General features: G+C 33.9%; 2 protein-coding genes across 2 annotated transcripts; one reads left to right on the top strand and one right to left on the bottom strand.

Moving 5' to 3' along the window:
- Positions 1–4,477: 4,477 nt before the first annotated feature.
- LOC11408887 (protein PHYTOCHROME KINASE SUBSTRATE 1) lies at positions 4,478–6,276 on the top strand. The gene has a single exon (XM_003613698.3). The coding sequence runs from the start codon at positions 4,746–4,748 to the stop codon at positions 6,141–6,143; it is 1,398 nt and encodes a 465-aa protein (XP_003613746.1). The 5' UTR covers positions 4,478–4,745; the 3' UTR covers positions 6,144–6,276.
- An 8,901-nt stretch (positions 6,277–15,177) lies between these two features.
- Positions 15,178–18,071, bottom strand: LOC11420110 (sphinganine C4-monooxygenase 1). Its single transcript, XM_003613696.4, has 2 exons — positions 17,478–18,071; positions 15,178–16,297 (listed from the first exon to the last, which is right to left on the bottom strand). The coding sequence occupies exons 1-2, from the start codon at positions 17,712–17,714 to the stop codon at positions 15,743–15,745; spliced, it is 792 nt and encodes a 263-aa protein (XP_003613744.1). The 5' UTR covers positions 17,715–18,071; the 3' UTR covers positions 15,178–15,742.
- Positions 18,072–25,088: the final 7,017 nt, after the last annotated feature.

Here is a 25,088-nt window from a genome sequence, read left to right as displayed (position 1 = left end):
TCGTGTAGAATAATAATATATCATTGTTTCACAATTTCAATAGAAGGTACATATCATTTTTATGACAAATTTTACTCTGACAGTGCAAAATTCTCTACTTACCAAATAATATTCTTGCTTCTCTTAACATTTGTAGCCATATAGGAAGCTATAGCAGCCAGAAAAATGTAAGATATAGAAGTTGAAGAATAAAACAAGTGGTGTCAGAGAAACAGTAAGTGTAATGGAAATATATACGGCTAGCCACGTTCACACACAAGAGAAGTATTTCCAATTTCCTTTACACATATTTACACGTACATATTTCTTGGTCACGGGGATCAAGTGAAGCCAGCCTCCCATGATGCATGGTTTTGGACAGTATTGGTAAGCAGTCAATTCTAGAGATGAGGTAGTACATTGCTGCTGAGAGTCCAAGACAATCTAGGCTAGTCACCGTGGGGGTCTGCTTCATTGCATGCTCTCATTGCCACACAATTGTTGTAGTCACTAGCTAGCAAGGTTGGTGTGTGAAATTAATGAAATGGAATGGAAAATTCTTAAACGTAAGTGTGTGTGAGTGGTTGCATTGAAATGGTGGACACAACATGTGTATTAGATTAATAGGTGTTAGAAAATTTAAGGGTGAGTGGTTAGTTTCATGTTGGTAGCTCGGTTAGTGTGAGTTAAGGGACATTGAAGGAGATCGATCGTTGAAAACTAACATAATCAGCAATTTATTAACGTTTGTGTTAACAATATAGATAATCAGAGAGAATAATAAAGAGACTAACAAAAACGGTTAAGGTTTCATAGATTATAATAGTTTGACATTACAAAAAGTTACAAAAGAATATAAATAAAACGTAACGGACTGCTAACTTAGTAATATAAAACTTCAATAACTTAAACTTAATATTTTATTTTCTAACCGTTTGTCTATAAAAAAAAAAGTGAGTGGTTAGTTTCAAATTATGGATTGATATATAAGAAATATATGATTGATGTCTTGATCTATTATGAGTGTTGGTTATTGATCCGTTGTTGATTGTAATGCTTTCTAGACTCCCCCAACAATATGCCAATAAATAACAAAAGGGGTTTGACCTATTGATTAATTAAGTGATTAAGGATCTTTAAAAATAAAATAAAATTAAGTGATTAAGGAGACAACAAGAGTTTAGTATGAAAACAATGATTACTTTAAATATAAATAGATCATGAAATGTTTAGCTAGTCGATCGTTGTTTTATTGTTGGGTTATCTATTCTCATCAATGTATTGGTATTTAAATCTATGGTATAGAATTAGTGATGGTACAATGAAAAGACGGTCGAAAAATGAGGAAAGAAAAGGAGTATCAATCATTAAGGATAAACAATGAGACAAAGACAAGGATAGAAATGAAAGCATTTTGTTAGTCATACTTTTAATTTTGGGCTGTTATTCCTGTTATTGTATTGATATTAAATCTATAGTTATACTAGGCGAGATTATATAGGTGGATTTCGAACGACGATGGTGTTGCTAAAGTGCAGCGGAGAGCGAGGGTGTGAGCTCTCTGGCGGCGATATATTTATAAGCACTCGGGCGTTCAAGTTAATGGGATGTTGAGGTGGGCACGAGGTAGTAGTATGATATGGTGCATTCATTCCTCTTTAGTGAAGGAGGTTCTTAGATAGGGTAGCTAATCAGTAGAATAGGATAGAAGTTCAATAAGGACGTTGAGCCCCCACGTGATTTCCGCCCTGATGAGCAGAAATCAAATCTCCATCATATGATGATGGTTTTTGTAAAGGTGATGATACGCGTGTGGTGTTGGTTTTATCGAAGTGGTGTTGGTTTTTGACTCAAAATTGACTTCTATTGAAGTAGTAAAAATATCGTTCCACAAGGACTGGTTTTAATCTCAATAATTCAATCACGTTGTAAATTAGGATGTATAAAGGTTCTTTTAATTTGCCGCTAGGCAGTTGATTGGTTTGTTTGCATAAGCAATAACATAAAATAAAGATTGGTTTTAAGAATAAGAGAGAGATGAGTTTAGATCTTCCGAATCATCTATGTTCCCCTAATTGGTATACCGCACCTATTTTTGTGAATGAGTCCCTAGTTTAACGATAGTTAACAAAATAGTCCTAATCAATCCCTTGAGTTAGGACCCTCTTCTAGGGTTACAGCCCCTAATTTCTTAAGTGATCTAATAACCGTCGAAGGTTTAAGCACGTTAACCTAATATCACTAATAAAGGATTATCCATTCCTAGACTAACCATGTTTATTAGAACAATTCAATTAGTTCTAAGTCGAAAGCTATGGTCAGTAGTCATTCGTTCTCACTAAATCATGTTTATATTTGATCAGGATATAAAAAGCATTAAGAACAATTGAATTGAATAAAAACTAGATTGTCATTCACAAATAATAGAGTTTCACAGCAACATGAATCAATTAGGGTTACAAAGAATCATCTCAGACCTAACCTCTAATGGATTTAGCTACTCATAATGGTGTTTACAAATAACATAATCATTAGAGGAATCAATACATACATGAACTGGTAAAAGAGTGAAGAAATCGCCCTTCTCGCCGTCTTGTAGTCTCAAAATCGCACTTTGCTATCTCAAAATCGTAACCCTTGTTTTCAGAATAGTCTTCAGCTTAAATAGGCAACATTTTCTGCGTCCAAAATCGCGCCACGCCTCATAAAATCGCGCCACGCCACCAGAAATCGTACCACAATTTCCGTGGTAGAACCAAACCTTCATTCTGGTCACAAAATTGCGCCACGCCACTCAAAATCACGCCACGGTTGCCAATTTCCAGCACTTCCAGAATTTCTGCTTTTTACACCCCCAGGCTGTCTAAAATTGCTACAGACTCAATAAAAACATCAAAACAACTGTTTCTTCAAAATCTTGTATTTTTCATGCTTTCCTTGTTGTTTAAGCTTTCTTATGAACTCAAAATTATCATAAAAAGACTCTAAAAATAGCAAATGACTGACTGTCATCAGATAGCAAAGTCGTGTTACGATTGTGCTCCTCCACAAATTCAGAATTTTAAGTCAAGTTTTCAACAGGTTCAATTCAAGTAACGTATGGTCAATGTCGGTTAAGTAACTTGATTAAACGCCAAGAAAGCCACTATAACATGGGGTCCTCAGACCTATTTAATTTCTACCAGTTATCTTATGTTTGCTTAAAATTGTGGTGTATAATACTAGTATTTGTCAATTTTTAATGTCTGGTTTTGGATTTATATGAAATATGATAGGTTAATTAATGCCACGGGTAATAAATAATTTAATTTTCTTGGTGTGTGATCAGCAGTACTATCAATTTTTGTGTGGTCAGAAGGATCTCTCTGAATGAATCAAGTAGACAAACTAGTTGGTTACTCTCTATGTCAGGAATGGTTTTTGTGGTTTTGGCATTGCAACCTTGTTAATATTCTAGAATGTACTCGAGGAATTGGTATATGTCAATGCATCATTCTTGATCAGTGTCGACTATACAATACAATGAATAATTATATCATCTACACAGTGATTGTAGGTAGTGCACATGGCAAATTTGTGTATTAAAATAGCATAACTATAGATTTGTTGGATCATCTGCTATCTTCCCACAAAAGTCATATTCTCCATGTCGAGTCTTGAATGCGAGAGTGCGTATTAAAAGTCTTGCATTTAACGATTATAATAGTTAGTTTTGCAGGATGGAGTTAGATTTGACGAAAATTCTAAAAATTCTTTTTTAAAAAATAGTAAAACAACTGCATTAAATGCAATGACCATTTAGTTCCTACATGTCTCTTCATGTCTGTCACAATAAAATCTCACTAGCACGTTTGTGTTCTATTCCATTTGAATTATTGGAAGATGCATTAAAGTACAATGGACTATTCACTAGGGAAGGGGTTAGATCCAATTGTGAAAAGGGAAAAAGACAATACTTTTAAAAAAAGATGTGACTACATATTATACAATCAAGTAGATTAGAACATGTTCCTCTCTAGTAGTTATCATCCTTCCTCCTGGAAGGGGACAAATCATAGGCTTTTCCAATATAACAATAGAAACAAACCATGATTAATATAATAAGCACCTAATCTTTGTCTATTAAATATGTGATTAGACAAACGTTTAATATTATAAACTGTTATTAGACAAAACCAAAAGAAGTTTTTGCGGTCAACAAAAGTTGATTCAGTTAGTATGATTTAGATTCGGTTAGAATTCAACTCATATTTTAATATGACTTGGATTTGAATCTAATGTCAATATAAATACTACGTTGATAGATAATATATAAGAACATCTATAAATATTTTGAGTCTTAGATTTTCTTTGACTTTGGTGAACCTTAGACATCAACTGAATCTTAAGTTTTCTCTGACTCTGGTGAACCTTGGATATCAACTCGGAATTTCCTTGTAAACATTATTGGTGAATTGTCAATTAAGCTACAAGCATATGGTCCTACTTACTTGACATTTTGCATCTTCCATTAGCCTACTTATAGAGCTACTCTTAAATATGCTACTCATTTAAAACCCTCTCTTGCATCTACTTCCTTTCTTTTCTATCTAGCTTTAGTCTTTTCCTTCACATAATTGTGTTTTCCTTTAAGAACCTTTCCAATTCATCTGACCCTTTTGCACTCGAAAAAGTCATCATAATATTACTACTTTTACTTCATTTCTCAAAGTGTTATAGCATCTTTGTCTTTACCACTTTTCTTTATTTCTCAAATCCTTTTAACCATGGTTATCTCAGCAACCACTTTCACCTCTCAGAATAACAACAATAACCTTCGTGGTGGTTCTTTCTCTTCATACTTGAACAACAAGGAAGTAAAGGATCCTTTTGCTGATTCAATCCACCCCTTTATCAGCAACAGAAAGGAACCTCTTCACCTTGGAGTAAAGAAAGAAGAAGATGGAGAAATTGGAGTTTTTGATGCTGAAAAATACTTCAATGGAGTTGAAATAGAAACTCCAAGAATTGCTACCTTAGATGCCAATAAACTCAAGTACTTGAAAAACCAACAAGAGAATAGAAAGTGCAAGGTTCAATATGGAACTCCAAGTGTTGGCTCAGAATCAAGCTTGAATAGCCAAAGTGCACTTTTACAAACTACTTTGAAAAATTCTACTTCAAGTAATAGTAGAAAAAATCAAGTTCATAGAAAGAGTCTTCTTGCTACTCTTGGTTGCAAATGCTCTTGTTATGATAAGAATTCTGTTGATGTAAGTGATCATGCAGGTGAAATCAGCTTCAACAAAAGTGCAGTTCAAGGAAAAACAACCTCAGAAAAACTCTTCAAACATGATCAAGATGCTTCTGATCATTCAATTAAGAATAAGAAAACCGAGACGCGTGCTACATCGGAACTCTTGATGAACAAAGATGTCTACTTGCAAAAACAAGAAAAGGTTTCTCCTTACAAAATGCAACTTCAACAAGTAGATAATCCAAGGAAAACATTGGAAGTGTTTGGTTCACCAATATTAGATGAAAGATGCAAGTCAATAAGCTTTGATATGAGACTAAAAATACCATCTTGGGAAGCTGCTTCAAAACTTGAAGAACAAGAAATTGATTTTTCTACAAATTGTGATGATGATGATGATGATGTTGGAAGTGATGCAAGTTCAGATTTATTTGAGATTGAAAGCTTCACTGGTAATAAAACAAGCTCATTTTTATCAAGAACAACAACATCACATGTTGCTTCTGGTTGCACTAGTCCAAATTTTTATGCACCAAGTGAAGCAAGCATTGAATGGAGTGTGGTAACTGCAAGTGCAGTTGATTATTCAGCTGTTTCAGATCATGAAGATCAAGGTTCAGTAGTAACTATAAGGAGTCCAATAAGAACATCATTTAATTCATTGAATGGCAAACACAAAATCAACAAAGAGATGCCGAGGCGGCGTCCGGGGAAATTGTTGGGTTGTAATAGTCAGAAAGCTGTTGGTGTTGCTGGTGATGCTTTCACTGCAACAAATGAGAAACATGGTACAAATGCAAAAATGTTGCCTCAGATGACAAGGTTTAAGGTGGAAAGTTTTGGTGCAAGAAATGAACAACATGGTTATGGAAAACCTCCTCTTAGGAGATCAAATTCACCACATGGTGCACAACTTTTGTATATTTAGATTTAAGATAGTGTTTTTAATTAAAACAAGCATATCTTTCTTTGTAGTTGGAATTTGATCAATTATGTGTACCTTGAAAATTTACTTGGTGTAATGCAGTTGTTTATGAATTTTAGCTACTATGTTTTCAGAATAATGTGTAGAAGAAATAGATGAGAGATAAAATACTCTTTGTTTTCAAATTAATGAAAACAGAAAACAAAATTGAAATAGAGAGCAATTTAATTGATAATTAAAAGTACAAATGGAAAAGTATCTAGTTTCTAATAAGTTTACGGTTTAAATAAGTTTTTTTGTCTCTAAAATATTATCAAATTTCATTTTTTGTCCCCAAAAAAGTGGCATGATTTCGTTGATACATAATATTCAAAATTGTTTATTGTTTAATTATCCCTCATTTCTTAATTAAACTTTTGAATAATTTTTTGGCATGTTTAGAAAATTAAGAAAAGTTTATGTACAAAAATTATAATTTTTTAAAATGGAGGATGAATCAAATATGACATTTTTCAATTTCAAAAGTTGAAGATAAAGATAACGAAAATCTCGACTTAGAAATTAAATTTTGAGCTTCTTTTATTTGGAGAACAATTTATAATGTTTCAAGCATGTCTACAAAAATAATCATTCAAAAATACATTGATTTAACAACAAGAACCAAAACAACTTGTAGGAGAATTTTGTACTGTCGAAAACATGAGACTTTATTTCATAGAGATGAAAAATAAAATTTGATAATTTTTTATGGACGAAAAACTTATTTAACCCTAAATTTCTCCCTTCTTTTTTCAAAATATTTGAGGAGGAAATAGTTGATTTCAATTATGTAGAAAACAATTACATAGTCTTTTTGAACATATATAACTTGGTTGGTAGAAATATTGCATTATGCAAGGCCAGATTCGAACCCCAAAAAAATTTAACCACTAAACTATTTGACCCAACGAAAAAACAATTACATAGATAACTCAGTTATTGCTATGTCATTTTCAGCTTTTCTTTCTAAAATGCATGTGAAAAGATATTCAAACCGACTATTAGCCTATAAAGAATCAAGATGGAAAGTCTTGTTGAACATTGCTTTTGCGACACATGATAAATTTTCATATCTTAAGTGTGCGACGTGGATTGAAATTAATTTTGTCTGTAAAATTGATTTTAAAGTTAAGATTTATAGTTTTGAACTTTTAATGTGATTTGTTTTAAAAAATATAAAATTGATAGCTTCAAACGTGATTTTATGTTCAAATTTATTATTCAATTCAACTAGGGGTGGGAATAAGCTTAGGTCGAGCTAGGCTTTGCAAGATCTGAGTTTGGTCTGGCAAATTTTTTGAAGGACTAAGTCTGGTCTGTAGCCTGTCATAGGCTTACTTTTTAGGGTTGAGCTTAGTCTTTTGAAAGTTTGATACGGCATGTTAGTCTGTTTAAAAGCATAATTCATATGAATATCTTTTGATAAGCAATGTGATTTAAGTTTCAATAGACTAGCAAACTAATATATCAATTAGATTAAACTCTCTTTTAATAATCAAGATGAGTTTTTAATTTTTATGGAATTTGACTATATATATTGTATCATATTTCAATTTTAGTTATTATAATACATTTAAATATTCAAAAAATTAAAGTAAACTAATGAACTTAAATTACTAAAAAAGTTAATAAATTTTTATTTAATTCACAGTACAAAATATAATATAATAGTAAATAATATTAGGGTTAAATATGTTTTTGGTTCCTATAAAATTGGGAACTTCTAAGTTTAGTCTTTACTTAATTTTAATAGGTTTTTTAGTCCTTACAAAAAAAAAATTACTTCTAATTTTAGTCCCCGTTACAACAAAGTTTGTTTAATTATCCTTAAACTCTTAAATTTTTGAACGATTTTTTTAAGATAAGTTTAGAACACTATGAAAGGTTCATTTACCAAAACTTAGATTTTTTTAACATGAAACGAATTAAATATGAATTTTTTTAAAACGGCAAAAGTTAAAGATAAAATTAACAAAATCTGGACGTAGAAATCAAATTTTGCGACAATATTTTACAGAGGAACTTTTAGTAATGTTCTTAACACGTCTGCAAAAAATCGTTTAAAAACTCAAGAGTAAATTAAACAAATTTGAATTGAAGAGGGACTAATACTGAGTGCAGAATTTTTTTTAAGGAATAAAAAAACTATTAAAATTAAGTAAGAACTAAACTTAAAAGGTCCCAATTTTATAGGGACCAAAAACATATTTAACCCATAATATTATTCATATTTACTTAAATCGACCGGCCTAAGAGGCTTTCTGAATGGCATGTGGCCTGACCTTTTAAGCTAAATAGGCTTCTAAAAAAGGCTAGGTCTTCTCTGTTTAAGAAAAAAGTCTAGTTTAAACTAATTTATCGTAGGCTAGATAGTAGACCTCTGTAGGCCGGCATGGCCTATTCCCATCTCTAAATTCAACTCACTTTTATTTTAAAAAATCAATTCATTCAAAATTAATTTTTGTTACCACAAAATCAAACACTGTTTTTAATGAATGTGTGATGAGTCAAATGTGACGAATCAAACATACACTTAGTTTATAGTGAAAGAAAGCATCTTTATAGGCATGAAATCCCTACTTCAAATGTGAAGTTTCTTATGTCTCCTCTAACTTATCTACATATATTCTTCTGCTTGTTTTTGTATATGATGCTTCCAATCGGTTTTTGCACTTTCTGGTAGAAAAATGTTTGATCAGAATGAATTTCTTGTATTCATGCATTTGGTTTTTATGCAAAGAAAAACAGGATGTGAAAGGTGATCCTCGTACTGTCAAAGCATTGGAAACTACCTACTCAAATGTTCTTTCTCATCAACTGCCTGCTAGTTGCATAACAACTTTTTTGTTTTTATGCTTTGTTGGGTCTCATTCTAAGGATCATAGCTATGTATAAGAATCCATTTAACAAAGATATTCAAGACTTTTCCCTTTTCAAGATATTTAGCAAAAGAAAAAAATTACAAATTAAACGTGGACATTTTTTTAGGGAAAAATAATTGTGACATGTATACCTCTTTTCAGGAAAAAATTAACTTCCTCCGATCAAATTATAAGTTGTTTTGAAAAGAAAAAAAATTGTATTTTTTCTTGTCCCATAATAACTGATCTATTTGTAAAAAAATATTGTTCCAAGAATATTAACTCAATTATAACTATAATTAATATTACTTTCATCACTCTCAATTCAATACTATATTATACTTTACATTTATGATAAAAAAAGAATGCATCAATACTTAACAAAGGCACTCAAAACTATTTTTCTCTCTTTCATTTATACACTTTTTTTAATCTGTGTAAAATTGTCAACTAGTTCATCCAATCATCAAAGAGGAAATTAAGTGATTATAAAGCTAATCATTCTTACAACAAAGGGACATTGTAAATGTCCAACGATAAACCAAAGACTCAATCCGCAAAGATCCATGATCCATCTAATCATATGCTGACTCGCAAATCACATCAGCGTCATAGCAACGTCATAACTGCCTCGGACCTCGTGTTCCCTTCACCTATAAAAGTATTCAGTCACAAGGAGAGTTCGAGGGATCATCTACATAAGTGAGTTGGACGTCACATGTTTACCAAAATCCTTATGACATTGAGTTTCTGGGTCCTGTCAATTTGTTAAGTGTTCAACTCCATTTTTCTAAGCAATACGAGATTTCTAACTCACACTTGTCGCACAACAAAAAGGTCTTCGACCCTTGGTGAAATGTATGTTATCTATTCCAGTTCAACTCTTGACTCACCTAAAGCCCTCATTTACTTGAGCATTAGAGTCCTAGCACGAACATAGCCCCTCTCGAAGTAGCAATGCCATCCTCCATTGTCTTCAAGCAACTTCGGGATCCGACAGTCGTTGTAGATTCACTACTCCGGATAAGATGACAATTATGTAGTATAATTTCTTCTGCTCTTAGGAGCATATTGTGATTATGTCGTGATAAGAGATCATATCTATATGTTAATGATGTCCACCATTAGAGATTAGTTCAGTAGTAAGAGTTTGATATTTTAACTTGAAAGAACCAAGTTAAAATCACCCTTTGTATAGTTCCAAAATAGGATTAGTACGACTTCAATAAAAAAAATATTATTTTCCCTTTTTTTATGAAAAATCTCCAAACTCATAAAAACAAAAAGTGTTGTTAATAAAAAACTTAGTGATCAGACAACTGTTTAACGGATAACCCTTCAATTTCAAGGATAGTATATCCTTACAGCAACATTCAACTATTAAATTTAAAAGCGACATTATAAATATGACCACCAAGGAATGAAAGCCAGCTGCATTCAATGCTAAAACCACCTCATAAATAAGGGTGTCTATTTAGTAATGAATCATATTTTCTGAGCATTACCTATGGTTCAGAAATCATAAGATATAATTTAATAGACGGTGAGACTTACATTACCCCTTGATGAATTGAGTGAAATTCATCCCTAATAATAAGTAGGATTCGATTCTGGAACGAAGGAGATGAAAATCACATGTTAAATGAAGAAGATGAAGAAGTTTTTGATCGCAATGTAAATATAACTATGTTCTCAAGTGCGTAATAACAGCAAGTGAATGAGAGTTAATGAAGTTTTTCCACAAAAAGACCTACATGGACAGGGACCAAACATGCTGCCATGTGATTTTGTGGTCAATAAGCTATTTAATTGTTAGAAACAAAAGGCAGATAAGATATTAATGCTGCAAAAGGATTAGATATATGCATAATCTAATGTCATGATTCATTGCTTTGAACAACCTTTGTATGTGGTGCAAATTATCAGATTAATGGTCCATTCAATTCAAGTCTGCCTGTCACATTATTATGCAGTTTAAACATTAATGTTTCTCCATTATTCTTTATTTTGGACTAATGACAACTTGATTTTTGATAGCTATTTCATGCACTTACTAAAAATATTTCACAATTTTATAATATTCTCAAAGTACATTTGATACGGAGTGGATATGAGGCGGGAACCGGAGTTGAAGCTAATAATGGAGAACGGTGGTGAAGCTCCACAGACATGTGATGTATCTGCAAACACTTTGATGTTCAAGTTAGTATTTTGTCAGGTAAAGTAAGCGGCTTATTAGGATAGTGTGTGGACCTTTCTCTTGGAGTATGTGTCCTTTTGTAATTGAAATTTTAGGTAAATTAGAGTAAGTCTCGTTCAAACTATCGAGAGAATCTTGACGTAATATGGGGATCACTGTGTAACGTTGTTTGTGCGGTGATTGTTAGCTAAGAAGGCACGCTAGCGTTAGTCAACGGATCAATTACCCTATGTTTTTTTGAGTCAAATTGTGTACCCTCTAGGTAAAACCGACTTCGTGTTGGGTCAAGACCTATTTTGGAACAACATTCATTACTTCTTCCTCCAAATCCTACACCCCGTACATTTTTAACGGTAAGTTGAAATTCAGCGTGTACATTAGATTAAAAATAAGTGTTGAACAATATGATGTTTGAAAATTTTAGAGAAAGATACGATATCTAACTAACTTGTTTAATCCTGTAACAAAAAAAAAACTAACTTGTTTAATTGTTGTTCGCTCAACGTGATCATTCTCAGGTGATTTAAGATCACCTAAAGTTAGAACAAATTGTTCTTCACTCAACGTAATGATTCTCAGATGATTTAAGATCGCTTAAAATTATAACAAATTGTATGCTGTCAACTTTTTCTGTTTATATTTAAAAAATAAACATCGTGATTAATTGTGGGGTATAACTATAAATTTTTGGACAACTCTTGTGGCCAAAGAGGCAATTGGACCATGAATAAGATGGTAGCATTAAAGATTTAAAGACCAATTATTGGGTGGTGCCTTTAAGAGCCTCTCAACTCAAGAATATGATATTAAACTTGATAGGTAATGGAGAGAGAGAGGGGTTTCTGCATTCTGCATATATGCTTTCTCTACTTTGTAACTGTTTTGCTTCTGGCTGTCTTTGGTTTGTTTGTTTCATTTTTAGACAAGTTAATTTACTATGATTAGCATAAAACCAAACTTAACCGATAAACCTAACCATACCAACAAAGACTGAATTGTGACAAAAATTTCGCCGATTGAACTAAACTAGTTCGACTCCATTCAATTCATGATTTATCGGATGATTTATCAACGGAATTCAGTTTAATAATTAGGTTTTTATAAATAGTTCTAATTTTCGATTGATCATAAAACCACATTTTGATTTTTTTTTTTTTTTAAGTTATTTATGGTTTTGTTCGGAATCATGGATCTGGTGCACCAAACAATAATAACAATTCGGTTCAGGATACATCTTTATTTCTTCAGTTCAGTTTTTATGATTTATGAAAACAATTTGGTTCGCTTTTTGTCGTGAACCGAACCATGAACACCTCTAACCCAGATCGTGGATAGGTTGTGTCGGGGTTGACTCCAACACTATTTCTCATCACTTTGTGCAGTTCACTAGTATGTCAGGTTTCGACAAAGCTAGGAGGTCTTTTCTACAGTTAATATGGCTTCTGACATCTTGGGTGATTTGGAATGAGCGTAATAATCGTTTGTTTAAAAATGTGATTACCGAGGTTCCTAGATTACTTGATAAAATTAAGTTGTTATCTTTAGCGTGGCTGAAAGCTAAAAATGCCACTTTTGTTTTTGGAACTCAGGTGGTCAAGTCCTATGGTTTGTTTGGGCTTTGGCTAATCACTGGAGGTTGTTTCCTCTTGACTTTGTTACTTTGTTCCTCTTTGTTTGTTGTTAGTGGTCTTTTGGCACACCTTGTACTAAGAGATTGCTATCGCTTACATTTTGGCTTGTTCAAAAAAAAAACAATAGACATTTTAGCATGAAATATCTACTTCTTAAAATATACACACACATACTATTAAACTTGAAAATTAACCCCCAAAAAATGTGACTAGAGGTCATATTCTAGCGTCTATTTTTTTTTTTTTTATTAGATTCTAACGTCTAATATCTTCATTCTTAACCATGAACCAAGAGTAAATGAGGTATATTTGTCCGTAGCTATAAGATGAATACGACCTAACGTGCTTGATTCAAAATACTAACCAATTATTATTTATACACAGTTAGGGACTTAGGCTTGATGATTTAGATGGATGGAAAAACATGTTGGCCAGCTATTATATCAATAATGGCAGAGCAAGGATATAACTACCAGTTCTTTTTTAAATAATATGACTCTATCTGTGTGAGGGACGTGTAACATGCTAAAACAGATAATGCTATAGCACTTTATGAGATAATATATTTTCAGAGTTTTATTTGAAATTTTAGAATTATTTTATTTGGATGGTAATGTTTGGATGTGATAATTACATTTCTAAAGTTATTTAAAGTATCTTTTAAAATTACAATTGTCCAATGAAATTTGGTTTTTTTTATAATTTATCCTTTGATGAATTCGGATAATTTACACATTTCAAAGAAAAATCTTATTTTTTTCATCTTTATCTTACAATCGATTACCATTTTTATCTTAAGAATATCAAATTTCTTTACCTTCTTCCTTCAACATATGGTTTCCTTCTCATTCGTTCTACAATAGAATCATACTTGTCATTAGAGGTAATATAGACCTCACTGATAGAATTTTTTTCTTACAACCAATTACCATTTTCATCTCAATAATATTAAACTTCTTCATCTTCTTCACTCAACATGTGATCTCTATCTTCTTCGTTCTAGAATCGAATCGTACTTGTCATTAGGGGAATTATCCAAAATTTATCGAGGGGTAACGTAGGTCACCAATGCTCTCATCAAAACATACTCTTGATAATTTTTAAAATGGATGGATTTATTTTGGTCCCTTAACTATTTAGGTAGTATCGCTTTGGTCCATTAATTAAAATTCGATTTATTTTGGTCTCTTAAATTCTCTCTGTTACACATGTTGGTCAACTTCAGATGGCATAGTATTGGATTATTGCCACTACAACTTCAGAGATCATGTGGCTTTTAATATGCTCATTGAACTTTATATTCCAAGGACCATGCTACTATTTATCTTTGTGTGATCTCAACTCTACATTCTTCTGGCATGAAACATCTCTCTCCTAATTATTACTTTTTTTGTTAGCCAGTTCAGTATGGAAAACTGCTAGTAACATGTAGATTTACTTACCAAGATAAATGTTACCTGGTGTAACTCTATCTAGAGGGGGCGTGTTGAATCCACCTAAATTAAATTCAATATAAATCATGTACTATGAGTCTATGATTTATCTTTTCCTAATCTTACGCAAATCCTTTCCTTAGCGTAGGATTCATGTTTTGTCATATTCTGCAAAAAAAATCGTTATAAAGATTACCTCCGGGAAGAAGAAGATTTTTACTTTTTTTTTTAAAAGATTATTACTTGATCACGTAAGTAAATAAATGTGGACCCAATAGATTAATTATTATATTTGGTATCAAAATACAAATTGCCACTTGATATCAAATGATTATGTCTCTGCTAATGATTGCACCCAAGTGAACAGAAAAACACAAGGAAGTGTGTAAAATAAGATAACTCTAAACTGGGAAGTTTGAGTTGCTCAATAGTGCAATACAAATTTATGGATGGATTTATCAATTTGTAAATTTCTGAGACTAGTTTGATATATGCTTGAAACATGTTGAAGTGACCGTATTGTTCTGTATATTTTACGGATGTTCTGTGATTATTAGCAGAATGTTCTACTATATTTTACGAATTAAAGTTGATTGCAAATAAGGGTTCTCGTTTGGTTGAAACCGATTTGGCGGAGGCCATGGGTATTATGCAGACAAGTTACGTGACTTGTGTCTCCAAGACCGTTTCTGAACTTTTGATGGTCTAGGACGAACCTACAATTTGGGACTTGGGTCCTAAATAATGAGTATACAGCTCAATTATTTGAGAAATGAGAATTAGAAATATCAATCAAAAAAAAGGAGCATCAGAGATTTGAGCATTTTTTCTGATGGGAATACACTTTGTCCCCACAAACAATCTAGTCCACACTAGAATACAAATGATTGGTGGATACATTGTACATTATACATACACATATCCATCACATTAAATCATAAATGATTATAAGCGTCACAATACATAACTAGAACCAGCTATCAATTTACCATTACAATAATCAAATTCAACAATAAATCTTTGGACATAAATTGATCTTTCTAGAAAACAGAATGAGAGATGCAATACAAAGTCTGCAAAACAAATAAAGGACTATGATAGTATCAAAGATTGCATAGGTTTCTCCTCAATATTCTTTATTAAAACTATCTAATATGAACATAAGAGAAAGAAAAATATTGTGTATCTTTGTTACCACGGGCGAGATACATCAAACGCACAGCCATATAATAGCTAACAGTCCTAGCTTCCATGCCGGAGAGTGGTTTCGACGTGGTTCCGAACACTTCAATAGAATAGGACACATCATATGTAATGTATATACAGGCATGATCACTCTCGGTGCTCGTCATCATAACGTGGGAAGAAAAAAAAAACAATACTGGTACACATTAAAAATACTCATCAAGCAAAAAGATTAATTACTCATATTAATTACTCATTCATCCTTGTAAGCTTTACAAGGTCTAGATTCAAAACCACCACTAGCTCTCTTCTCTAACGAGTATGGCATGTGGGTACCCAAGATTTTGTCCCACATAACAAAGAACGGTTGCGAGAAGTTGTACTTGTTTCCGTACAGTTGATGGTGTACGTCGTGGTAAGCAGAATTGTTATTGAAAAACATATGGAATAGATTCCCAGGAAGCCATAACCCACAGTGGTCATCCACAGTTTTAATGGTGGCAAAGGAGAAGAAAAAAATGGATGCTCGAGGACTCATACCAGATAGGAGGAAAGATAAAGCTCCGCCGATTGTGTCGAGAAGAAGCCCCTCAATGGGATGATTGTATAGAGCTCCAAACGAATAGGGTACAATGAGTCTGTGATGTAGAGAGTGAATGTGTTTGTATAGGAACTTGTTCTGATGCATGTATCTGTGCATAAAGTATTGCCATGTGTCCATTACCAACATTGCAGTAATAAATTGTCTTGCTAAAACAAGGAGAGAAGTATTCTCATTGGTACTACTTTGGCTATCACTTCCTGTCACCTACACAAAAACAAAAACCCAACCACGGTTTAGTTATAGTTATAGTTTATCCAGATACAATCACAACTTCATTACTTCACAATAATTTAACATAATAAACACAAAAAGTACAGATTATATAGTGTTGTCAACTCTGGAACGTGGAAAATAGAGGGGTTGTTCAAATTCTCTATGTTATAGCTGCTATTTGAGAACACTTTGTTGTAGTAAATAACGTATGTTTAGAATAATAGCGATTTGTGCAAATTCTGCTATGCTATAGCCGCTATTTGACAACACTGGTGATATTAAATCAATGACTCCAAAGTAAAATCCACACAAGATTTGACTCGAAAACGCTTCATAGAGAGTAAATGCAAAAGATCTAAACTTTGAGACAAGTCAATGTTAGCAACGGTTCACAATTTATTTTTTCTAATTTTTGAAACCGAAGAACAACTCATAACCACTAGGACCCAATTCAGCAATGGTGTTCTATGCTCTTTTTTCCCTTCTTGGGTAGAACTATCTTATTTTGTGCATATAACATATTACCATTAAGGAGTTCCTATAACCCACTATAGTATCTACTATCTACAGATGCAATGCAACTTTCCCTTTTGATGTAGCCTAAGATAAACACAGGCTCAAAAACTATTCAATCATCTAAAACATATTGAAATACTCCAACTCAAGAGATTCATTAATTAACAAATACCATATAGAAACAAAACCTTATCAGAATCTACAACAGCAAAAAGGAAAGCATCATACACAAAATCAACCCATATTTAGCTCTAAACTCTAAACAACTAGGCAAAACATAGTATTTGCAAAAGATGGTAAACTATGATAAAAAGGACAAAACACAAGAGATATTGAAAACAAAATTGTTTGTTGTCTACTTTTCCTCAAAAGTCAAAACACATAAAAGGGTCCAAATAGAACAATTCATTAAGCAATTAAACCTCCATAAACCAGTTTAGGCAATATAAAATCAACTCAATTATTATATCTACTAGTAATTAATAAGTCCTAACTCGACTGACAAATGCTAAAATTGTTAGGCCGGATATTTGTTGTGTCCCGAATTCAAACCTGGGAACTCTCATTTGTGTGTGAGTTTCATGTGATATTTGTCGCACCGTCTACCGACCGAATAAAGGAAAGCTGTAAAAACTTTGCATCTCAAAAAACTTACTGCAAACAAAAGGGTTGCAACCACAGCTTGAACAGCTTGTTGAAGAAGAACACCTTTAACAACATCAAACTTAGAAACCAAATTCTTATCATCCTCATCTTGTTTTGTATGTAACCTATAATCTTCAGCAAACAACCCCAAAACAACATAAAAACCAGAATAAATCCAATAAACTAAAAGTGGAGCAAAAGTCCCTAACATCTCATCAGAAACCCCCAAATCCAAATCCATCATCATTTCTCACACACCCAGATGAAAAAATCAAATCTTTTTCCTTGATTTGATTTATAAATAACCCACAAAACCCAAAATTTGCATCAATTTCAGAAAAAATAAATGAAATTCTCTCTCCACTTAATCTTTAACCCTAACCCTTAAAATTGAAATTCTTTCTTTCTCTCTCCTTGTTCCTTCAAGGTTTGGATGAATGAATGATTGAAGAAAACCCAAAACCAACGAGAAGCGAATTAAATATTGGATTAGGTTTTTCCACAGAAGGAGGAAGGTTCCAAAGAGAGAGAAGAGAGAGAATGTTGAAAATTGTTTTGTTTGCAGGTTCCAGAATCATGCGAACAAGAGGAAAAATATCGGATAATCATGTGTGTTACGGTGTACGAAGTTATCGTGTGTAGACGTACTTTGGATTGTTTGTTCTTTTCAAATCGTAAATGTTACCCTTTTCTTCTTCTTTTAAAGGGGTGATTTTTGAGTCGTTTGTTTTTGTGATTTCGCCGTCTAACGACTTTGTTTGTTTTTATTTTCCGTCTTTGTGCGGTGTGTTTTTTATTTCCCATCTTAGTGCGGTGTTTATTTGATTCAAGTTGAAAGATTAGCTTTGAGCAAGTGTAAATCCGATCAATGACAATGACTTTGGCGTCGTCAACCTTGCAGATCCGTAGACATGAGTATTTCGGAGAGATGAATATAATCATATTAGTCATATTTGTAGGCATATGTACTTTGCCGTTTTATGCTATTAACATGGATGTTGTGAGTTTGTTCACAGATTCATCTCTTTGTTTTTAGTGAATTTGGATTTGTATTGTATCGATGTACTCTATCAATTTGAATGAGTGAATATCATTTATTTTTGTCAAAAAAAAAAATATAAGCATATTGTTACAATTTGAAACCGCAAACATTAATACGTATAATTTTAATCAAAATCTAATTATTTTCATTCAAGATATTGTTTATAATGTTCATAATTTAAATGGGTTAGAGTTGTTCTTTTCAACGTATAAGAAACAAATACCCAACAAATCTTGTATTTAAATAGAATGTTTAATTGATCATTCGAACTATTAACTTCTTCTTCTTCTTCTTCCTCCTCCTCCTCCTCCTCCTCTTCTTCTTCTTCTTGTTGCAGGAATCATAGTTGTCAATGAAGAAATGCGGCATGGCCACCCTAAAAATTGACACGGCCTGAAAGAGGGCACGTAATAGGCCATTTTCGGTGTCACGGACATTAGTATATTTAATACTAAAAATACTATACCGTTGAGAAAGAAATACTAAAATATCTTAAACATTACTCAAAAGTCATGAAGCATTCATAATTTGAAATAAAAACCACAAGTCTTAAGTAACATTAAAACATGCTTGCAAACAATACCAATAAAATTTAAGGCAAACAAGACTTTAAGCCTCTAAAGCTTAGAGTAACAAAGATACTAAACATCAAAACTCAAATAAAAAGTTCAAGAATCATGAAAATCTTCATCATCATTTCTTCCACCACTATAGTGATCCATGTACTCTTCTTTGTCCTCTTTCTCTTCAATCTCATCCTCTTTTTTTTCATCCTTCCAATTACCAAACTCTGGGTCATATTCATCAATTTCTACTGTAACACCCCATTTTCCCAATATAAAAATTTCTTAAACAATTATCAGAGTAAACAACATAAACAAACGGGATATCACATTTAACATAATTCAATAACAGTTAAATAATAATTTAACCAAATAACTTAAACGTTGCAGCGGAAATTATTTCATAATCCATAAAACGTTTTGGCACGTAGGCCCCATCATAGTATTTCAAAAGTTAATCAACATTATCCAAATAACATAAATGTTTCACATAATAGAATGAAGCATGCATATCAAACACCCCATCCCGTTACGTATCAGAGCGACCTAGACGACACAGTGAGGCAAGGCCACTCACAAACAGCAACTGCAAACTTAAGCACGATCACCTGCAAGTTACTCATACGAAGAGCAACATTTTCAAGCAGAAGGGGTGAAATTTCATAATACAATAATATCAATCGTTATAATTCAAAAATCATAACTAACATCATAATCAGTCTTAATCAACATTGCATCTTTGATAAACAATTATCACTTAATCACAACTTCAATCATCATCAATGACATAAACATCTTTAAAACTCGACAATGCGACAATGCAACTTAGACACTTATATGCATGTGGTACCAAACGTCATCATAAGTATTAATATACTTTAATCGTGCGGAGGACAAAGCTCCTAAAACGTGTGGAGGACAAAGCTCCTATCATGGTGAGGACAAAGCTCAATGAATGCTAATGCATGGACTCTAACAACAAAACACCTTAATCAACTTATCAACATATACTGAAGGTGAAAAACACAAGAAGGGGGGGGGGGTTGAATTGTGTTTTCTTTTTCTCTTAAAAAAGAGATTCTTCTTCTGATAAAACTTCAGAAGCAGTTTGATTGCTTCTGATGAAATGATCAGAGTCAGATTGCAGCGGAAAAGAACAGAGCAGAGAAAAGAAAGACAAAGACACAGGCAGTTATCCTGGTTCCTTCCACAACACGGAAGTAGTCCAGTCCCCCTTGCACTTCCAAGGAGATTTCACTATAATCACAAGATTACAACTGCTCAATACTTTCAAAGTATGAGACTTCACAAAACAATGCTCAAGCACACACGCAAGAGTCTTCCAATGCTCAAGCACTAAGCAAGAGACTTCTAATGCTCAAGCACGCAGGCAAGAGACTTCTAATCAAACAAAAATACAGAGAATTGAGTTTGAATTGAACACTTGATATACAATCAGTGGTGTTCACAATACAATACAGAAAAGACTCTAGACTTTGAATTTCTAAGATGTATCAAATCAGTGCAGAAATTCAGTGTGCTTTGTAGAATCAAATTGACAGAGTTTTGGCGCTTTTGAACTTATGTATCTCTATAAAATCTTCAAGTCTTCACTCCTTTATATAGAGGTGTGAAAGAGACGTTGAGATAATCAGCACGTCTAAAGAGTCGTTTGAAATCCTTTGATTATCCACCAGTGATCCTTTGCCTGATTTGGGTGTAGTCCTTTGAAGGATAAACTTCAAATTCATTCCCATCTTGAGTTGTACAAATTCTGCAGGCATGGCTGTTGTTTTGTCTTGTAGCGTAGACAGAAAACAGAGTAGTGGAGGTAGTGGTTGTACACTTGTACTTTGTCAACTCTATTAATGAGAGACAAGTGCAGAGTGCTTTCCATATATCCGTTGATACCTCCCTTTCAATTCTTCATTCTTCTTTGATAAGACTGAATTGAGAATCAGCAACTTTGAATCTTCAGTTTGACTAAAGGATCAAATTTAGCTTCTGGTGAAAATATTGCTTCTGATGAAAACTTTTGCTTCTGATGACTTTCTGCTTCTGATGACTTTCTGCTTCTGATGACGTCATCTCTTCAGGAGCAGTTTAGCTTCAGGAGCAGTTGAGCTTCAGGAGCAGTTTTCTTCAGATGCTCAGAATTTCTTTTTCTTTCCATTGTTCTTCCAAGACCTATCAAAATAACTTGAGTAGCTTTTGGTCCTGTACACTTGAACAATTATTAGTAATAACCAATTGACAATTTTTAATACCTTGTTATCATCAAAACTTAAAAAGGTTCTTTGTGAAACACATTTTGTTCCAACAATCTCCCCCTTTTTGATGATGACAAACAATAGTATTTAAAATGTTCAATTGTTGTTGATCTAATTAATAAGTTGACTTCTTGGGACAGAGGTTTGTAAGCTCCCCCTGAGTCCAATAGATCTTTAAGGTGAGGTTTGTAAGCTCCCCCTAAGTTCTATTCTTATTAATTAAATTTCAATAAAATACTCATAAAAATCAAATCAGAGGTATTTAAAAGAAATTTAGAAGTGGTTATAGTAGGGCTCAGTGCCTTAACAAATACTATACATTTACTCCCCCTTTTGTCATCAACAAAAAGAATAGAAACAAAAGAAAGAGTATCAGAGCAAAACAAAACAAAAGAATAAACATATAACTTTTAAAGATAGTTTTTCAGAGCAAGCAGCATTGAAAACAGTAAATATCATCAGAATTAAAGCTTGTAAAACATATTGAAGGTGAAAAAGCACAAGATTCAGAAACAATGATAATATATATATAGAAAGAAGGATTAAGATACAAAGACACAGCTACTAAGAACAAAAGTAAAAAACAAGCTAGAGTTGGGTGTGCAACTAAGGTTGGGCTTGCTTATACAACTGTTCTAAGAGATACTTGATCTGATCATCCTTCTTCTGAAGTAGCTCATCCTTTTCTCTCATTCTTCTTTTGTATCCAGCCTGAATTCTAGCAGCCCTAGTGATGTACTCTTCTTCTGGATAGAAAGGAGTGATGTCCAGCAGAGGCACAAAACTCAGCTTTTTCTCCTTAGCTGCTTCATGCATATCATCCAAAAGCTTCTTCAGCATAGCAGAGTGAGATGACACACATTTAGTTCTAAGCTGATCCAGCAGCTCATCAAAGCTTTTCTGTAGATCCATCCACTGATCATAATAGTGAATAGGAGGTGCAGGAACTGTTCTGCGAAGAATCAGTGCCTGAATCTCATCACTAAGTCTGATCAGTTGTTCCTCTATATACTCAGACTCCAGGATATGGTCAGGGATGGGTGAAGGTTCAGTTTGAGTTGTATGTGATGTGGAAGGTTTGTCAGAGGTTAAGTCTATTATAGTGGGTGAGTCTGGTTGTTGTTGTTGTTCTGTTGTTTGGTCAGAAGTTGTTTGGTCAGGAGCAACTTGTTCAGAGGCAGTTTGCTCCTGAACAGTTTGCTCAGGAATGGTTTGGGTTTCTGTTTGGGTTTCCAAAACAGTCTTTTCAGGAACTGTCTTAGAGGCCTTAGTGGGTGTTGGTTGCATTTCACCACCTAGATGTTTTTCTAAGTTGTGAAGGGTTGAGTATTCTTGGTGTTGGGGGGTTTCTGAAGTAGTTGCATCTGAAGCTACTTCAGAGGCTTTTTGTGTGGTTGAGTTTGTTGTAGGTTCTGGGTTGGGTTGAGTTTGTTGTACACTAACAGGTTCAGGATTATCTGGATAGAGTGGATGAGTAGGAGGCAAATTGAATTTCTCACAAAGTTTAATTCTATTCTTAGAAAATTCTATTTGAGTTTGCTCCCAGTCAAGTGTTCCTAAATCTGTTAGTTTGGTAGGTTTGGTTTTTAGAAGCTTGTCTATGTGTTGGCTAAGGGGTTGGTCATCTGATTCTGTTGATGATGAAGAGGGTGAAGAGGGTAGAGATGGAATCTGAGTATTAGTTGGAGCGTTAGATGGATTACCTGAAGACTGAGCTTCTGGATGAACTGCTTCTGGAGCTTTTGAAACTGGTTCTGATGAAGTTGCTCCTGAAGCTTGCTTATTCTTCAAGGCTTGAGAAAGCAGAGTTGCTCCATATTTAACAGTTTCTAACTCCGACGCTAAAGCAGCAATGTCAGGAGTAGGCACATACCCTGCAGCCTTGAGACGTTCATCCCTTTCTTGTTCATACAAAATCTTCATCCTTTTCTTTTCTGCTATCTTGGATGCAGCAACTTCCCTAGTATACTGCTCCATTTCTTCAGTCATTTCGAAACTGGGCATGACTATGGGCTCAGAAGTTGCAGTCCTTTTTGCTTTCTTAGGGCTTGAGTCTTCATCCCAGTTCTCTTCCAGTTCTTCCAGCATTTGTGCCCTTCTTCCTTCAGCTGTCTTCAGATTTCTTGTTAAATTAGACCTTTTCCTTTTGATGGTCTGAAGAGCAGCTTCTCTTTTATTTTTGGGACTTGGAGGCTTTTCAGAAGCAGCTTGATCAGAAGCAGCTTGTTCTGAACCAGCTTGTTCAGAAGCAGGCTGTTCTGCTGTTTCTTGAGTACTCCTTGTCCTTTTCTTGATAAGAGGGACATCATCCAAATCCTCCACTTCCTCAAGAATGGTGGACATAGCAGATTTTACCTTCTTAGCTTTCTTATGCTTCTGAGCACCCACCTCAGTAGCATTTTCAGCAAGGTATTCTTCCTTGGTGATCTGCTTCTTCTTAGATTTTCTGCTTTTGGCCACAGGCAGCTCACCACCATACATTTGGTCAGGAACATCCTTCAAGCTGATTTTCTGGTTATAGGTTTTGTAGTGGTCCATGATATATGCCCTTTGAACCTCCAAGGGATCTTGTTTGCAGATGGGAGGAAAGTCTGGGATAAGATCTGATTTGGCATCAGAAGGTTTCAAGTCAGTAGGACTCTTCTTCACATCTTTTGCTTTAATCAGATGCATAGCCCTTAGAGTCTCACCATTGATAATCTTTCCTCTAACAGTTCCCAACTGTTCATCTGTGAAGATCTGAGCTTCTTTCAGCATCTCAATAATTCCTCCCTGATGGAAAATCTCAGAGAGTAGTCTTCCATAGGGTACCCAAGACCTTTTATTCAGTTGACTCTCTCTGAGTTGATGAACCATATGTCTGAATATGTATCTGGGAATATTTGCCTCTACACCCTTTAAGACAAAGTGTAAGAGGATTTTATGTTCCAGAGAGGGCTGATCACCACCACCACCTTTTGGTAGTAGGTTTTCGTTCTGAATCTTCAACATAACCTTTGTCTTGGTGTTCATGTCAGCATAGGCAAAGTCCTTTACCTTGTTGTAGAGAGTTTTGTTAACAATAGCATTCCAGGGGCTGTCCTTTGGCTTTGAAATCCCAGCCTCATGTTCTCCTTCTGCTGGTCTTCTGATGACAAAGGCAATAGTGTCCTCAGTGATCCAGACACGGATTCCCATGATGCTTGATCTTATCTGGGTTTTGGAGAAAGTTTCCAAGCCCATTTCCGCTCTAGACTTCCCTTTGAGTTCAGGATTGAGAAGAACTTTTTCATCTTCTTCAATCTTGGCGGCTTCTCTGTCGTAGATGCTGGCTCTAACCCAGAAATGACGAACCAGTGTTTGATAAGTTGGTCCATTTAGAAGATTGAAGTACCTTCCCAGACCTTGTTTCTCGTAGTACTTGCCAATGTCACAGTCGTGAGCGGCCAAAGAATCAAAATCCACCGGACTTTCTGATTGAATGTTTAATTCCCATTCCTCCAAGGACATGGTTCTTCCCTTTATCTCATAAGCAGGAGCTTCTCCTTGTTGTTCGTTTGATGATGAACCAAATGCAGAACTTGAAGAAGCCATTGATATGAAGTGGTTTTAGGGTTCTAAAGAGTTTTTGAGAGGATGAGAGAATGCGCTTACGTTCGCAGAGGGTTGAAAAGAAAAAATAGCAAGTGTTTGTTGTGAAGTGAGAAGTGTGTGAAATGACTTAGTGTTTTTATTAAAACGTTTGTAATTCAGAGGGGACAAACAAA

Source organism: Medicago truncatula, chromosome 5 (assembly GCF_003473485.1).
Source record: "Medicago truncatula cultivar Jemalong A17 chromosome 5, MtrunA17r5.0-ANR, whole genome shotgun sequence".
NCBI classification, from domain to species: domain Eukaryota; kingdom Viridiplantae; phylum Streptophyta; class Magnoliopsida; order Fabales; family Fabaceae; genus Medicago; species Medicago truncatula.
Note: the sequence above shows the minus strand (reverse complement) of the source record. Positions and strands in the feature narration are given on the sequence as shown.